The sequence below is a fragment of the Balaenoptera acutorostrata genome, chromosome 4 (genome assembly GCF_949987535.1).
Source record: "Balaenoptera acutorostrata chromosome 4, mBalAcu1.1, whole genome shotgun sequence".
Classification (NCBI taxonomy): Eukaryota; Metazoa; Chordata; class Mammalia; order Artiodactyla; family Balaenopteridae; genus Balaenoptera; species Balaenoptera acutorostrata.
The window spans coordinates 122,503,739-122,522,872 of NC_080067.1; the positions used below are offsets into that span (position 1 = coordinate 122,503,739).

The 19,134-nt window shown below is 35.4% G+C and overlaps 1 protein-coding gene across 2 annotated transcripts in view; it reads left to right on the forward strand.

Moving 5' to 3' along the window:
- Positions 1 to 13,298, forward strand: part of LOC103019583 (multidrug resistance-associated protein 1-like) — an 83,457-nt gene extending 70,159 nt beyond the window's left edge. For both annotated transcript variants that reach the window (XM_007164113.2, XM_007164114.2), the window contains 8 exons: positions 1,496 to 1,695; positions 2,443 to 2,569; positions 3,974 to 4,075; positions 6,342 to 6,485; positions 9,050 to 9,208; positions 10,499 to 10,665; positions 11,645 to 11,839; positions 12,181 to 13,298. In XM_007164113.2, coding sequence (XP_007164175.1) covers positions 1,496 to 1,695; positions 2,443 to 2,569; positions 3,974 to 4,075; positions 6,342 to 6,485; positions 9,050 to 9,208; positions 10,499 to 10,665; positions 11,645 to 11,839; positions 12,181 to 12,319 — 1,233 coding nt within the window. In that variant the 3' untranslated portion in view covers positions 12,320 to 13,298. The remainder of the gene's footprint in view (positions 1 to 1,495; positions 1,696 to 2,442; positions 2,570 to 3,973; positions 4,076 to 6,341; positions 6,486 to 9,049; positions 9,209 to 10,498; positions 10,666 to 11,644; positions 11,840 to 12,180) is intronic.
- The last annotated feature ends 5,836 nt before the right edge of the window (positions 13,299 to 19,134 follow it).

Here is a 19,134-nt window from a genome sequence, read left to right on the forward strand (position 1 = left end):
TGTGGTCCCTGGACCCATGGGCCTATAGAATCAGAATCTCTTTTAAAAAAAATCACATTTTACAACCAAAATATATACAATTTTTATTTGTTAATCATACCCTAATAGAGCAGGGGGAAATAAAGAATTTCTCACAGAAGTCTGTGTTTTTAAAATCCTTCTGGTAATTTTTACTGAAGTATGAGAAGCACTGATCTAAATCAAAGGTTCTTAAGCTCAATGCTCTGGACAGTTTCATGGAAGGACCCCAGGGCTTCTACAATTCATTGAACTTTTATGAAACTACCTTTGAGACAATCTCTTAAGTCCCCTTGCAGGCTCAGAATGCCGTAATCGTTTGTATTCTCTAGAGCACTTAGCATAGAGCAGAGCTTGTAAACTGTAAGCTGACAGGCCACATGTAGCTTCAGATATGTTTTAGCTTAGCTTGTTCAATGTTTTTACCAAAATGAAGACATTTTTAAAATTAGGAATTTTACATAAAATTCCAGATCTGAAGATTTTCATGAAAAAAAAATTGCAAGATGTAGCAAACTCTTTATTTTCATTTCCAGTTAGTAGCAATTACGTGGGGCTGATGAAGGATGGTCCAGTTAACTCAGGGCACATTCCCTCCAGCTCTCCAGTCTCCACCCATCGCAGCTGTCCTCAGTCCAAGTCAGAGGGGAAGGAGTCAATTCTAACTGTGGCCACGTTGGTTTTTTTGGTAGAAAAAAATAAAGAAAATTTTTTCCATAATTATATTTAGGTACAAAAATATTATTGTTTGTACATTTGGTTGGCTTCCTTCATTTAATGGGTTAACCACCTGGCCACACTTCCAACATGTAACATAGAGCTTTTTCCACAGTAGGTACTCAATAATGGGTGTTTGAGAGCATTATCAAAGTGAAATTTTGCCCAATTATGTTCTAGTTGTGCTCTCCAGAATTTGGGCTTTTTACTGTTACAAAGGTGCATTCGTTTCCTGGGGCTCCTGTAACAAACTTGGTGGCTTAAAACAACAGAAACTTTATTCTCTCACATTTCTGGAGGCCAAAAGTCCAAAATCCAGGAGTAGGCAGGGTTGGCTTCTTCTGGAGGCTCTGAGGGAGCATCTGTTGCATGCTTCTCTCCTAGCTTCTGGTGGCTGTCAGAGACCCCTGGCATTTTCCTTGACTCCTAGGTCCATCACTCCAGTCTCATCTTCACACGGCTTTCTCCCTGTGTCTGTGTCTTCTCCTTTTCTATTTTTTATAATGACACTCAGATTGTATTTAGGGCCCACCCTAAATCCAGGATGATCTCATCTCAAGAACCTTAATGACATCTGCAAAGATCCTATTTCCAAATAGGGTCACATTCACAGGTACTGGAGGTTAGAACTTGAACTTAACTTTTGGGGGCTGCTCTTTAGTTACACAAGTATCCACTACACAAGTATCTTGCCATTTTCAAACTATTGAAGCAATTTTGGCTACATCTTCCCAACCGCCTCTTTCTGTTTTCCTGTTAGAGATACTACGTGGCAAGCTCTCGGCAGATTCGGCGGTTGGCAGGGGCATCTCGCTCTCCTGTCCTTTCCCACTTTAGCGAGACTCTACTTGGGGTGTCCACTATCAGGGCATTTGGACATGAACAGAGGTTCATCCAGCAAAACAAAGAGGTGGTGAATGAGAATTTGGTCTGTTTCTACAACAATGTGATTTCAAACAGGTAAGTCATATCCACATACCCAGTTCAGGACTAGTCTCTTCTTGGATATTTTGTTCACTAACTTCTAAACAGAAAGTGTTTTTAATGATATTTCATCAAAAATATTAAAGTCTTAAATATTTCTAGTATTTAATATACATTTAAATTAAAGTGTATCTATTTACGTCCGTATGAATAGTACATGCTACTTTACGTGAAAATAAGGTCCCACGTTTTTTGAAGGTTATACAGGATGCTATTAGAATTAGTAAAGATGTGACTCTTTGTTATATTTTATATTTGTAGAATGGATTTTCTTTGCAAGCAATAATCTATAATATTTTGAATTTGAAGCTATACATTTCACATAGAGGAGAAAAAATAAAACATTAAATAGTAGTTGGGTACATGTTAACTTTTAGTGACTAATTTTATCATATAAAAAACGTGTATGTAATCAGAAAGGTAAGTGATTTTCCAATGGGATTTTAAGATAAATGCATCATTTCAGCTGATGTTCTTTCCTTTTGATTTTTAATTCTGATTAAGTTTTAAAGCAACGTTCTGCAAAAGTAAAGTGTATTTTTATGCAGAGAAATCCTTTACTCTATCATCACTGCAAAAATCCTGTTTGATTGAGTTCTGAGTAAGTGTGAAAAAAGAGAACGCAGCTATTGATGTTTACTTCTTCATTTTTCAGAGGAGAGTTCATACTAAGTGCACCAAAACTTCTGCATCTCAGTTCAGGAATATTTTCCATTATTACAGGTGGCTGTCTGTTAGACTTGAATTTCTTGGCAATTTAATGGTGTTCTTCGCTTCACTGCTTGCTGTGCTGGCTGGCAATTCTATGGATTCAGCAATAGTTGGTTTGTCCATATCCTATGCCCTAAATGTAAGTAATAGTGATTTTGTGGTATATGATATGTTTATAATCCAATTAATTAAGCTCTCTTCTCCTTTTCCTGTCTGAATTATAGATTGTATTAACTAAGTAATGAGAGACAAATCTGGATTACCCTGGAGGCTCATTTCTTTCTTTTGCTACTAGCAAAAGAGCTAGCTCAGTATTTCTAAGTTAGCTCACAGGGAAAACAGGCTGATACCCAAGGCTCGGTGCTAGAGGATCCAGGAAACTCCTGCTGTTGCATCATTACCCAGAAGTTTCCTGTTCTCCTATCCTTATAGAGTTATAAAGTATAACAGGAATAGGGCCCCTCTCTACCAGTTTGCACAAACTAAGCAGAGAGATAATGCAAACTCTGCTTCTTCTCTGCTTGTAATTATTTTCCTAAGCCCTATTTTATATGATACTGCAAAGTGCTAGTGGTATGACTGTGTGCAAGTCCCCTTAGTAAAATAGAAAATGTATCAAACTGCTTAATTTAATTCCATATTGTTTAAAAGATGGGTCTACATGATTTGGATACATGCCCTTAGTCCCTTATCTAAAAGCCTCAAGTCAGTTGCATTTCAGAATTCAGAACTTAGGCTTCTATAAAGGAAATATAATACATTTAACACACACACACACACACACACACACACACACATACACACACACACACACACACACAGATAAATATATACATATGTATGTATGTATGTATGTATATATGCAGGGCCTGGGGCAGAAGTCTGTAATCAAACTATTTGTTCTGCAGTGAAATATGTGAATGTACATCCTAAGTGGGTTAAATCAACACTTTAAGGAGACCCACATCAGTTCAGTCAGGTCGGCCATCAAATGGTTTAGCACCAAACTCAAGAAAAATCTGAATCGTGAGAGTTTTGTGACTTTCAGAACTAGATTTGAAGTTATAACCTTAGGGAACTTATATTTAGGGGTAAGGTGAGTGAGAAGAAAGTAGAGTTTGGGGAAAAAAAGGAGACAGGAGTAGTCAGAAAATTCCTTCTAATGGAAGCTGGTAAAGAATGCCAACGGTAACATTGTGTACAGATTTTTTCCTCACTTAGGATGTACATTTCTTAAGGCATATCCCATCAATCTTGGTATTCATCATTTCTTACACCAAGTATGGTCTCCTTTAATATATGTTGAACTATATTCATTCCATCTTCTGACAAATAACCATTGTTTATGATATTAATGAATTTAATAAAATTAAAGAAGCATATATGTGTGTCTAAGAATAAATATGCTTACTTCTAAAGTTGTTAAATAATTCTAAGAGATAAAATATATGAAAATTCTGAAAAATGAAGCTTTATAAAGTGTTATTAATAGTATGTAAAAGACTGATGCTCATTCATTAAGCTCTTGGTTTTTCACCTCCAGATTACTCAGTCTCTCAATTTTTGGGTAAGGAAAGCATGTGAAATTGAAACCAATGCAGTTTCCATTGAAAGAGTTTGTGAATATGAAAATATGGATAAAGAGGTAAGCACTCCTAAATAACTAATAAATGGATGCAGAATTAAGGTATTGTAATACACCTTGAACTGACATCTTAAAAATCAATTTTGAACAAAACCTGCATTTCCAAATTTATGCTGTAATATTTTGCATTTTGACAAAATTAAAATTCAATCTATTGTAAAATACACCATTATTTTATATAATCACTAAAGTAGAAAGAAAGCACTGCTAATTAAATTAGGACTGTTCATAAATTATAAGATATCCCATTTCAGTATTGTTATAAAAATGAAATATGAGCACCTGTATTAAGAGGCACAGTGATCTGTCCCCAACCAATGTAAAGTAAAATATGCAGCCTATGATTATAACTTTGTAAAGATTTTACATTGAGAAAAGTGTCTTAATGCAGTCACCTCATAATTATTTACTGTCTGATTGTCCAATTTTAAAATTAACTACGCCTTTACTGCTTATACCTTCTGTCCCATTTACTCATCATTAACATCTCTGTGAATGGGAAGGAGAAGGAGAATAAATCAGTCTGCTTTGTTCCCTTTAATTAGCTATAATTTGGGAGAGAGAAGAATTAGACTCTAGACAGAGTATGATGTTTGCATTATCTACATATTTTACTAATCTAGGGTACTTCTGTCTCCCAGTTCCGTGAATTAACAGGGCACATGATAAAGGGTATATGTTGAATTTCTGTATCTTCTTCAATCCATTTATAAAGGTATCTAAATCTTCGTGAAACTTTCCTCTTTTGCTCATAACTCTGAGGAAGAAGTGTTCCTCCTCCAAATAAAAACCTACAAATTTCCAGTTGTATTTTGGAAACATCTCTTCATATCTTTTCTCAGACCTTATTCCATTAACCACCTTCTCTAATTCCTAATTTCAGCACCCCAACCCCTTTACTCCTTTCAGCCTATAAATATACTAAAATATTTTCTGCATACTCCAACTCCTACCTAAACTTTGAATCTTCCTCTAGATTCTTCCCTGGGTCTTACCTTCCTTTTTCGTACACATTTCACGAAAGATTAGTCTACCTTCACAATCACAATCACAGTTACCAATATTTAGTTTGTTCAGCTTATTGCCATGTAATGACTGATATAAAAATTGTATCATTTTCTATATTTTCTAAATCTTTTGCTATTAATATATGTTTATTTTTTCATTTTGAAAAAAGGACAATAAAATGTGTGTGTGCACACACAAGCACACAAACATTTAAAAAAAAAAACATCTTTATGTAATTTGATGCAAGTTGTAACAGACACCATTGCAAAAACTCTTGATGTGGAAAGAAGTAAATGTGTCCAAATGACCCCTATTTACTCCTCTATAGCCCCATTTCTCTGCTCCTCTTTACAGCAGAATTCTTGGGAATAGTTCCTGTACTTGCTCTCTCTAATTCCTCTTCTCTCATTCTTTTCTGGACCCTCTTTCACACAGGCTTTAAATCCTACCACTTCACTGAGCCTGCCCTAGTGAAGATCACCAATGGTAGTCTCTCAGTCTTCACTTTACCTGGCCTATCATTTGACACTTGTGATCACTCCCTCTCATGAAAACACTTCACCTCATTGGCGGGGCACCACACTCTTCTGCGTGTTCGTCTACCTCCTGCTATTCCTCCAGTGTTCCAGAGCCAGGCCTCAGTCTCAGGTCCTCAGCATATGTAGTTAGTCTCCTTTACCTGGAAAGGGTTTCCTCTGACATCCACGTGATTTGTTTCCTGACCGTGTCCAGTCAAGCCTTTTCTAACCACCCTGCTTAAAATTACACCAACCCTGCCTATTTCCTGACTTCCAAAGCTTTATCATCAACTAACATTCTGCATAGGCTATATGGTGCTTTTTGTCTCTCCTCACCAGCATGCATGCTCCCTAAGGGCAAGAATTATTTGTTTTTCTCGCTGCTAAATCACCAACAACCAAAGCATTAACTGGCACAGTAAACACTCAGTATTTGGGAAATGAATAAATGACAAACTGTCCTCCTCTCAGCTAAAATTTCAGGTTACCTTCAGCTCCTTTATAAGGTTTTAGATTTTTCTTAATAACTTAAGAGAAGATGGGAAGCCTCTTTATGTGTAAAAATTTATTTCTAAGATTTTGGTATTTTTAAAAAGTGTTTTCAGAAAAATCATAATGTTTACAAATGTCTTTCATCATTTTTGTTTTATCACTTTTGTTTATATGCATGAGAATTATTTTTATTAGGGGGAGATATTTTTATTGTAATTATAGTTTAAAAAATATTTCTTTGTTTTAAGGCACCCTGGGTAATGTCTAAAAGGCCTCCATCACAATGGCCTAATAGAGGGATAGTGGAATTTGTTAATTATCAGGCTCGATACCGAGATGATCTTGATTTAGCATTACAAGATATCACTTTCCAGACTCATGGGGAAGAGAAGGTACCATATATATTTCATAAGTCTCACTTTACCTTTCATCTGAATATATTTATTGTTAAGGCCAAAGTATACTGTGATATTGAATATAAGATGGTCATTTGTTCAAATTTCATATAAAAGTAATAAAGACATGTGGTTGGTTTGTACAGAATAAGTTTTTCCTCTATCAACAAAAATATATATTTTAAGCTGTTCATAATCTATTGTGAAACATGATTTTACTATTTTTTAGCTTTATTGAGGTAAAATTAACAAATAAAAATTGTATTTTTTAGGGTGTACAGTGTGATAGTTTGATATACATATATTGTGAAATGATTACCATAACCTTAAGAACACTTAAGAGCTACTCTCTTAGCAAATTACAGTATCATTAATTTTAGTCACCATGCTGTACATTAGATACCTAGAATTTATTTGCCTTATAACTGAAAGTTTGTACCCTGTGACCAACATCTTCCCATTTTCCCCACCCTTCAATCCCTGGTAACCTTTTTTTTGACGTTTTTAGATTCCACATTTAAGTGAGATCATACAATATTTTTCTCTGTCTGGCTTCTTTTACTTAGCATAATGTCCTCGAGGTTCACCATGTTACCACAAATCGCAGGATTTTCTTCATTTTTATGGCAGGATTATATATATGTTTATATACATATATATTTTTTTCTTTTTCCGTATCCATTCATGCATGGCATACACTTAGGTTGGTTCCATGTCTTGGCTACTTGTGAATAATGTTGCAATGAACTCGGGAGTGCAGATTCCCCTTCATCATACTAATTTCATTTCCTTTGGCTGTATACTCAGTAGTAGTATACTTTATTTTTACGTCCTCTAGTAAGCGAAGGGCAACAATAAGACAGTAAGATAATATATAGTTACCTATACAGTAAATACATAGGAGAGAATATTTGTATAGTCAGTGACATCATGTTTTCCAAGACCATTAGTGACATGGGAAAATGCTTGAGATGTAATTTAGTTGATAAAAACTATATACAAAACTATTGATAGTATATCATTTTTGTGTTTTAAACAAGCAAACATATACACATTAGCAAAAATCCTAGGAGAACAGTTACAAAGTGTAAACACTGATTCTCTCTAGGTGATGGGATTTTAGATGATTTTTGCTTCTATATTTTTCCCACATTTTTCAAAATGTTTTATGAAAACATATTATTATCCTGCCTAATCAGATTGATATTTTACAAATCAGTAAAAGTAAAAAAACATTTTAATTAACACCAATGTTCCATTTTCCCTTTTTCAGAAACCTGCCTTTGGTATCTCCAAACACCTCCTTTTCTAACCCTCTAAACCAGGTCCACTGCAGTGACATCAAGGACAAAAGTATTTTTGGAACAAATGAAATCATTGTGGAATTTTAATTATTCTAATTAATTCAACATACTCCGGGTTTTTCTGATGTATAATAGTATGTCAGATTTAAGATTTAAGATCTTTAATTAGGGCAAACCAGCCACCATAATCTTCTCTCTGCTCAATGTTCTACTAACACCAAGACACAAATCAGCACCCAAAAGAGGTTGCTTTAGTTCTCATGGCCAAAAGAACACACGCAATCACTGGATGTTTATGACAAGCTGATTATTTTGTCCAAGAATCCAAAATACTCAGACATTATCTGTGACCACCCTTAGTGGTTTTGATGCAGTAGTTGTTTTGATACACCAAGGAAATTTGCAGGCATTCCTTTAGACTTTTTAGCCTATCTAAGCAAAGGGTTCCAGTCCCCTATGTTTGTTTGCTTGTTTGTTTTGGGGGAGGGATGGTAGAGAAGCCTCATTTTGAAAGTCTCAGAAAAACAACCCCATTATCAGTCTCTCTTTAAACCACACCCTTAATGGCTAGTTTAGGGATGGTTCAGGGATGATCTACTCTTCCTGGGGCTGCTAATGTGCTCTAGTTAGGTGGTAAGTAAATTACTCAAAACTGGAGGAAAGGGACTTCCCTGGTGGCACAGTGGTTAGGAATCTGCCTGCCAATGCAGGGGACACGGGTTCTAGCCCTGGTCTGGGAAGATCCCACATGCCGCAGAGCAACTAAGCTCGTGCGCCACAACTACTGAGCCTGCACTCTAGAGCCTGCAAGCCACAGCTACTGAGCCCGCGTGCCACAACTTCTGAAACCTGTGCGCCTAGAGCACATGCTCCACAACAAGAGAAGCCACCGCAATGAGAAGCCCGCGCACAGCAAGGAAGAGTAGCCCCTGCTCGCAGCAACTAGAGAAAGCCTGCGCGCAGCAACAAAGATGCAATGCAGCCAATAAAGAAATAAATAAATGAATAAAAATTAAAAAAAAAAACAAAACTGGAGGAAACACACATATTAGCCCAAGCCTTTCCAGTGAGTAAGGAGTGTCTGGATAAAGACTCATCCTTGCAAGTCACGTTAAGTCTTCCATGACAGTCAATGTTATTCTGGTTGGCAAAATTAGATTCTACTGACCCGACACGTAATGTATTTGTTGTCAGTACCAAGGTCCCCTTCCCTTACAAAAAGTACAATGTAAACTGTTTATGATAATTTCATTATAGATTGGAATTGTGGGACGAACTGGAGCAGGCAAATCAACACTATCAAATTGCCTATTTAGAATTGTAGAAAGATCAGGAGGCAGAATTATTATTGATGGAATTGACATATCTACAATTGGGCTTCATGACCTTCGTGGCAAACTTAATATTATTCCACAGGTAAAGACTGTTTTGTCGTTAGTCTTTCTTAACTCCCTCTAGGGAAACTTCTTTTGCTCTATTTTATTTTGTTTTTGTTTTAGTTTTTTTTTTTTAATATATTCCTTTCAAGCATATACATTCATTTTGGGGAACCAAATTATTTTAAATGTATTATGAAAAATAACTATGTAATTAAATCCTATTAAACACTCTAAATCTGAAGTGTTCTCCCTACATGCATTTATCTCTTTGAAAAACTGGTATGTTGCTTTGCAAGTTTCCTTCATAATAGTAAATGCAAATAAAATTCAAATGTAGAGGTCAGGCTGCAACACATTGGTATTTTTTGGAAGAAAAAAACAATTACTGAGGCTTTTGCTTAGTTGGTAATTTGAATGTAGGATTTTGATTCTTTTGACTTGAGGTTTAGAAATATTGAAAAAATGAAAAGAACAATAATGCAGTTAGATCTTTTTTCAAGTCCTTTGATTTTTCCATCTGTGGCATCAAGGGAACTTGATCATTAACAAGTATGCAAATTGCCTCAATAATATGTCTCTGCAGTCAAAGATGACTTTATTCAGTTGTGTTTGAGAGATTTAAGCTGAGCATTTATGAAATACCTTTATATTATTCTTTAAAAATATCTTAAAATACTATCATCTCTTTGTCATAGTGTTTAAACACATACTTACATTCATGAATTCACTTCAAAACAAATTTGAGTAAAATCTGAAATTCTGACAGGGATAAAATTGACTGCAGAAAAGAAACAGTCATTCCTCTCTTATAAATCAAAACCGGTGTAGTAAAATACAGTTTCACTAGACATGTCAGTGTATTGGAAAGAGCGTGGACTTGTCGTCTTTGAATTCTACTTGAGCACTTACCTTCTGTGTGTCCTTGGATGAGAGCTTTTTAAAACCTACAGTTCACTATCTGTCAAATGAGGATATTTACTTCTATCTTTCTGGGTTGGTGAGCTGATAGATAATATTATATACATAGTATAGATTACATTTATTCAATTCTTTTCTGTATTATATTATATCCCTGACTAAAGGGCAGCTACCATCATCATTATTATCATGGTTGTGATCAACATTATTAATAAGAGGACGAGAAAGAATCAGGAAGCTTATAATGATTTAATCTAACTTGCAACTTATTCTGATTTTCTTCTGCTTTTGGGTTCAATATAAAATGAATTTGATAACTATTTAGTTTTGATCATTTTGTTTTTTCCTTATTTAATGTATGCATGCCTCATGTGACAGTTAGATTACTGGTGACTATTTTATTCTCTAGGACCCTGTTTTATTTTCTGGAACCCTTCAAATGAATCTGGACCCCCTAGACAAGTATTCTGATGGCGAGCTATGGGAGGTGCTGGAACTATGTCACTTAAAAGAGTTTGTGCAGTCCCTTCCCAAGAAGCTGCTGCATGAAATTTCAGAGGGTGGTGAAAACCTCAGGTAAGCTGCTAAGAACAGAGCTTGCCCAGGTTATTCATTCAGGGCCTCAAAAGGAAGTCACTCCTGAGCTACCATGGATTTTGTCTGGCCTGTTCAAAACACACCCATTGCTGATTTCTTCTAGGGAAGACAGACAAGGAATAAATAAAATGATAGCCACTGGCTGGGAAACTGCTGGTGAAGGGAAACAAAGGGGAAAAAGAGGAACAATGCAGTATGAAAAGTCACTATTTAATTGAATCTTCTTTTGCAAAGACTCCTACTCTAATAGCTTTCTTCCTAAAAAAAATGTTGTAAGGGCTACTTTGATGTTTGATGTCTTAGGATAGTCCCTTTATGTGATCAGAGACCTAAGGAAATCAGTTAGACCCTCTCTGCACTGGAGAGACACAGCCTGTATGACTCAGCTTCTTCTTTGTTTACTCTCCCCTCCCTCTCTCTATTTCTGCCACCTTGGCTTCCTTGGTTCCTTGCTGTTTCATGAAGATGCCAGGCCAGTTCCTGCCTGCCTCAGGAATTTTACATCTGCCAATCACTTTGCCAGGAACAAGTTCCCACTGGAAATCTTCAGGACTCACTTTCCACTTCCTTCAGGCCTTGAATTTAAAGACATCTTCTCAGTGAGGATCATTTTGGCATGCCCATCTAAAATGCCCACCCCGTACCCACATTTTACACCCTCCCTTTCTGTACGTTCGAATTGTTCTCATTGCTATGCATTTTGCTCATTTATCTTTATTTTTTGTCTCCCTATGTAAACACACAGACAGAGCCTTTTGTCTGTTTAATTCATTGTTCTATTTGCAGAACTTGGACCAGAGTCTGGCATATAGTAATCACTCAGTGAATATTTCTTAAAGAAAAGAATGAATGAATGTGTGGGTTAGGAAGAGAATAACAGTATAATTAGAATTTTAGAACAGGAAGTGTGTGACCATAAAATCCATTGTGGAAATCATTTTACTATCTTTTATAACAGTGTTGGACAGAGACAGCTTGTCTGTCTTGCTCGCGCCTTGCTGAGAAAAACAAAAATTCTCATCTTGGATGAGGCAACAGCTTCCATCGATTTTGAGACTGATAACTTGGTGCAGACCACAATCAGGAAGGAGTTTTCTGATTGTACCATCCTGATGATTGCTCACAGACTGCATTCTATCATTGATTCAGACAGGTATGCTTTATTTGTTTTCAGAAATAAAACAGTTTCTACAGAGATACCTACTGAACATATGAAACACATTAATTACTTGCCACTAATAAAAGATTTTATCTGTGCTGAGAGATACAAAATGTCCCCTAATAGTATGGAAGATATTTTCCAAAATAATTAGAGGAATTTGTTAATGCTCAAAGAATATTAGAAAACTTGATATATTTCCTGAGTTAAATAGTACCTTTATTTTGTACTGACATAACTCATACAGTAATTTAAACTTTACGGTAGCAAGAACAAGAAGGGTGAACTGAAACACTGATTATAGGTTACCTGACTGGATTCTTTTCACATTGCAGGGTGCTTGTTCTAGACTCTGGAAGGATTACAGAATTTGAAACACCACAGAATTTGATACACCAGAAAGGACTTTTCTTTGACATGCTAACAGAAGCAGGAATAACACAAGACTCAGGGACAAAAAGTAAATACTTTTAGTTGTATATTGATTATATCAAATAAAATAGTATTTGAAAAAATAAAGACAAGGGAGAAATGCAAAAAAGCAGGCCCCTAGCTACATGTTAACACAAACAGCGATAAGCACCATAGCTCTAACCATAATGGGCTGCTGTACCCAACCTTCTTTCTTCCATTCATTCCCTCCAGAATATCTGCCTTTTCCTCATTGCCCAAAGTGCTGAATGCCATTTATCCCTTAAGTGTCTGACCCTGTTCAGGAGTCATCTTCTGCACAAAGCACCTCTTGATTTTTCCCTTCGCTCCCCTGTCTGATCCACATGCCCTTTTTCTGTCCTCTGAGTAGCCCTATGTGCATACTTTTATCATGGCAGGGACCATACTCTATTTAAATTCTTTTAGTCTGCCTCTCCTTAAAGCTACTTGAAGGCAAGTGCCCAGTTTATCGTTTTTGTGTGTTAGGTTCCTAGCATAGTGCCTTTCAGATTGTTGACACTCCACAAACGTTTGTAGAATGAATGATTAGGCATTTTAGAGTAATATTATACAGGCACCTATATACATATGTAATAACTTTTGAGTTATTTTACAGTATATAAAATTATGGAGGAATCACAGAAAAACATTGAGTTATTCAGCTGCTTTTTGGAAAGAGTAATTATGTTAACTGCATTTTATAAAATAAAATTTTGCTTCATTTAAAAATAATATTTTATAATATTTTTACTATTTACTTTGAGTAAAAAAACCTATATTTTCTATGGAATGTCATTTTTTGGCTTGATTAACCTCAGTGAGTTATATATCAGATGGTATACATTCACAAGTAATTGTTGATTTGTAGTACTAATTATATTTTGAAGGGCTTTTTCATTTGGTAGTTTTATGTAATAGAAGCAACATTATGTCTCTGAATTGCCATTCAAATTTGAAGTTTTCAAACTTCAATGGTATTTTCCTTTCAAGATGATTTTAATAAAATATTTTAACATGTTAAGACTCATCAGCCATTTCTTTTATCCTCTTTTTCTCCTTCCTATGCCACAACTTTGTACAACCTTGCTTCATCCCCTAAGGGTATTTATGAAAAGTTACCGTAAATTATAAAACCCTATATTATCTAAAGCTTCATTCCTTAAAATGTAAGCTACTGAAAGTGTTATCCTGTCTTTACAATTCCTGTAGTACCTACCACTGTGTTTTGTACTCAGTAGGCATTGAATAAATATCTGTTGAAATCCATTAAGAAAGGGAACTGGATATTTCATTAATATCAGTTAAAATTTATGTTTTGGCCTCTTTACACATGTAGTAAATCAATCAGAGACACTGCATAATTTAGAAATCTAATGGGAAATCAACAGTCACCTGGATAAATTGTGGTATCTTCATACAATGCAATGCTATACAGCTATGAGAATGAATGAACACATGCTACAGGCAACAACACCGATGAATCTCACAAACATAATGTGGAGTGAAAGAAAACACAGGGGACTTCCCTGGTGGCACAGTGCGTAAGACTCCATGCTCCCAATGCCAGGGACCTGGGTTCGGTTCCTGGTCAGGGAACTGGATCCCACATGCATGCCACAACTAAGAGTTTGCATGCCACAACTAAGGAGCTGTGTGCTGCAACTAAGGAGACCACGAGCTGCAACAAAGAGCCTGCCTGACACAACTAAGACCCCACGCAACCAAATAAATAAATTTAAAAAAAAACTATAAAAAAGAGAAGTCAACCACAAAAGCATATTCGTATATGATTCCATGATTCTATTGATACAAAAGGTTTTTTTTTTTAAAAAAAGAGGAGAAACTATACTCCTAGAAGTTGGGATACTGGCTATTCTTGGTGGTGACGGGTAATGATTGAAAGGGTGAACAAGGTGGGCTTCTGGGAAATGGTTATGTTCTATTTCTTGATCTCGGTCTGAGTATTGGTTCAATTTGTAAAAATCATCAATCTGTATACTTAGGATTTGTGAAAATATAGATAGATAGCTATAGCTATATATATACATAGATATCTCATGTATAATATAGTTAAATAAAGAGTAAAAAGAACGAAAAAATAAAATAAATTAGTCATTTAAAATGACTAAGCCAAAATTACTCAATATAATATTATTGTGTTTAAAAAATCAATATTTCATTCTCATTTTTATTATGTACATCAAGTTTGTTCAATCACTGAAGTGCTCTTTGAAACAAAGTGCAGGATACTTAAAATGACTGGACTATAGAGAAGTAGTAAATTTGAATTAAAAAAACTTTTTAATTCAATGATTTACTTATTTCAAAATTTTAACTTCAAAATATATTAAGAAAATAATTATTATCATTTGGATATGCAGAAATATTTACCTTAGCTGACAGAAGGAAAATCCTAAGAAGCATTAAGTTGAATTCTTTTAGGATGAGAATATTTATTACTGAAAGCCCACTATATGCCAAGTAATGTGCAAGGCACTGGAATAATTTATTACTTTCAGTTCTCAATAAAGAATATAAGAAAGTTATTACCGCCCGCCCTATTTTACCAAATATGATAAGATACCAAGAGGATCTTGGCCAATAAAACGTAGAATCCAGGCCCACATGACTACAAAACCGATGATGATGCTCTTTTCAGTTCTCTAATAAGATGTCTCATTCCTAGAAGAGCCACTTAAAGAGTCCATAGTTCCAGAATGGGGGGGAGAAGAATTGTAAACCAACAGCTGGGTAGACAAATGGAATTAAACCTTGGGGGTAGGGTGCTTCTTCAAATATAGTATTAGTTTGAGCCATATGAAATAGTCATTTTTGTAGGTAAAAAAATAGTTGAATAAGGGCAGTTTCATATACTTTTAAATATAGCTTTGATATCAAAGTTAGTGTTAAGAAGATGTAATGCAGTATTTTAATACACGTGAAAATAATAAATAGTTCTAACTGATCTAGAGGGCTTTTATTCTAGGAAAAAAATCAAGAAAACTAAAATAAGAAAATATTATAGTAGTTAAAAGAGTTCAGGGGCTTCCCTGGTGGCGCAGTGGTTGAGAATCTGCCTGCCGATGCAGGGGACACGGGTTCGTGCCCTGGTCTGGGAAGATCCCACATGCCACGGAGCAACTGGGCCTGTGAGCCACAACTGCTGAGCCTGCACGTCTGGAGCCTGTGCTCCGCAACAAGAGAGGCCGCGATAGTGAGAGGCCCGCGCACCGCGATGAAGAGTGGCCCCGCTTGCCACAACTAGAGAAAGCCCTCACACAGAAACGAAGACCCAACACAGCCAAAAATAAATTAAAAAAATAAAAATTAAAATTAAAAAAAAAAAGAGTTCAGGATCTAGTGACAAAGTGCTTATGCTAAATCTCAACTCCACAGCTTTCTAATTGTGTAAACTTGGGCAAGTTAACTTATTTCTCTGGACTTACTTGGGTGTAAGAATTTTATCTACCTCCTAAGGTTTTTTTTTTTTTTTGAAAATTAAATGAGATACAACATTTAGGACAGATAAAATACTTTCTGGAATATAGAAAACATTCAGTAACATGTTAGCAGTTTTGTGTTTACAAACAAAATCACATCATAGGACATAGTATGAAGTAAACAAAAAGGGCAAAACTGAGCCAATGTTTATGAAAGGCTATTCTATACACAGCAACTTGGGGATAATTGGAGATTAAAATAAGACACGGTCCTCAGTGGTGTGCAATGTGATTGATCTCAGTGAGATTAAGCAAAGTTGAGAAGGCAGAAACAGGGCAGATCTCTTCCTAGTTCCTTCCAGTTCTCCTAGTTCCCACTTTTCTAGCTGTCATTTTCCAAGCAAGTAGACCATCTGTGGAATACAGAAATCAGGACTTCTGGCTACATTATGAGCCACATTTCTCTAAATCTTTTTATGAAAATGAATACTATTTTGGTAGTTTGTATGGTGGTTGCTATTGGGTTAATGGGGCCAAGGTAACGGGTGTGAACCCAGTAAAGGCTGACTGGCTTCTCTCGATGACTGCTGACTAGGTAACCAGGTTATTTACAGATCGACCAGATTTTGCACATGCTCAATAGTTATCATAGTTGATCAAAGATAGCAACATTTTATCTCTTGAGGGCGGCACAAAGAGAAAAATAAAAATGAATAGGCATATGAGTAAAGTGTAAAAATATATCAACTGAAAAATACTTGTGATAGTTGTGAAAAATTTGAAAAATATTTTTCCAAAACACTTACAAGGAAAATGATACATGTGCATTTTTGTGTGTCAAGGGAAGCGATACAAGATTGATTTTTGAGTTCATGTTTATAAAACCTAGCTTATCATTAATATACTTGTGAATGATTATTGGTTTACTGCTATTTTTCAACTCTTGATGACAGAAAATGTAATGTGGTTATCAGAGAATAAGACTAAATGAATGATTTAGAATATGTGACTGTGAAGTACCACAGGAACTAGGCATAAATGTTAATCCAGCTTCAGTCAACACTAATTCTGTCTGAACATCTGCTTCTGGCTTTCTGTTCTGAGCATTTGTGCAACAATTTCCAGGTATTACAGAACAGCCTCTGCTTTCCCTTATTGCTATAGCTATGACTTTACAAAGGTAATAGACAACAATTAATGTTGGCCATGATGCGTAAGGTCTTGAAAACTGTTGTTTCATGTATTTTTTTCCACTTTTTAGTTGAAACAGTTCCTTTTTATTCCATCTTGGCCAGAAGCAGAAGTCCAACAAATGGCAATTTGACCAAATGTTTAACCACAAAGTAAGGGTCAAAAGTTTAAAAACACAAGGAAGGAAAGAAGGAAAACAAAGAAAGTAGTGTAAACAACTAAGGGGCTTGTTTTTCTTAGGTAGAAAGAAGTCCCAAGGTAGAAAGGACAAAGCTGGCCAGAGCAGTTCTGTAACACCACTGGCCGCTTCTACCTTTGGCTCAACCAACCATTACATGTCCATTGATTGGTAGTTGCAAACCCATTGCTTTATCTCCAGCATCATGTCTGCATTTCAAGAAGGTAGAGTAGAATTATGTCACATACCCATCCCTAGCTGCAAAATAATTTTTAAAGTAGGGGATGTTGCCACTCCAAAAAAACTGGGTTCTGAAAGTAAGAATGAATAGAAAAGATATTGCAGTAGCATTTAGCAAGGTCTGCCACCACTACTTTTTGTCGCAAAGTATTTTTCAACTATGACAAAATATTCTTAATTTAGTTACTTGGGAGACAAAGGAAGGGTAGTAGTTACAACTAATAATTAAGATCCAGTTTCCAATACTATATAGGCTATGTTAAGCAATTTAAGGTGGTTGGATGAACTCTTAACAGAATTGTTTGTGTTTGTGTGTATTTATGTATTTACATTGTGTATGTATGTGTAGATATATATATATACACACACACACATATATATAGCTATAGTTATAAAGTTGTGTTATGCCATTTAAAACATTTCAGGAGGTCTTTTAGGTAAGCCAAAAAATAGGTAATTCAGTGAGGTGTAAGACAGACTGTATTTGTTAGTTTTTTAACATCCAAAAAACTTAACGTGAGGCAAGCTATTAATTCTTCCCAAAACTAAATAAGTGCTTTACCACAGCAAATTTATTTTCTCTTATATTTCTGCAGAATTCTGCAGAAGTTTTTGACTCATAGTTTCAGGGTCTTGAGGATATTAGGGAAAATAACCTATTTTCTTGTGGCATTTTCTTATAATCCCTCATAAAATTAGCAAGTCACTGCACTTTGTTCATTCTCCTTCGATCATCTCCATTCATAATACTCAGCACTTTCTGTGCCAGGCACTCACAAAATCCCAATGAATTAGGTACTATTATCTTCATTTCGTATCTAAAAAAATCTGTAAATTCAAATTTGCTTCTCAGAAATGTAAAGAATTAAATAGCACTGTCTAAACCTGTAACATTATCTGGTAAACAAGAGGTCTTTCATGGATACTATCCAGTTTAGTACTGAACAAAAATGGTACTATAGGATTGCATTATGGGATGGATAAGGCAGCACAGCATTGGGGCTGAACATGGACTGGATTTGAATAACTCTGCTACGTATTAGTTGTATAATCCTTGGAAAATTACCTAACACATCTGTGCCTTAATTTCCGTATCTGAAAATGGGGTAAGAGTAACTACCCCTAAGTTTGTTAGAACAAAACTAATTAGTATTGTTAAAACACTTAGAACACTCCTGTACATAGTAAGCACTATTATCTATTGCTGAATAAGAAATTAATAAAAATTTAGTAAGCTTAAAACAACAAAAAATGTATTAGTTTCTGTGAATCGGGACTCCGGAACTGCTTAGCTCAAGTGATTCAGGCTTAGGGTCTCTCAAAAGATTACATTCAAATTTCAAGTATGGCTACATCACTTGAAGCCTTGAATACCAGGTCAAAGCATTGGAAGTCACATAAGAAGCTGCCTACCTCAATAGGGCACTGTGTATTTGTTAGTCAAGTGAAATAAATATGTATCACTACATATTTAAGTAAGTGATACATATGTATCACTATATTTCCTCATATATTTTGAATCTCCCGGCAGCAGTAGTTAAAATAACTATGAAGGAATCACAGGAACTAGTGATTGGAGAGTCAAATCTACTGTTTTCATTTAAGGGCTCATTTGAAAAGACTACATTTATCACATGAACTTTTAAAAAAATTGTATTGAGTTTCTTGCCCAAAGAATAAACTTTATTAGAGAATTATAAAGTATTAATCACCAACCAAAGGATTACAGTAGTCTATTACGCAGGATTATTAACTATCTAGATTAGTTTTAGCTCCGTTATAGTCAGAAGCCATGAATTGGTATTCAG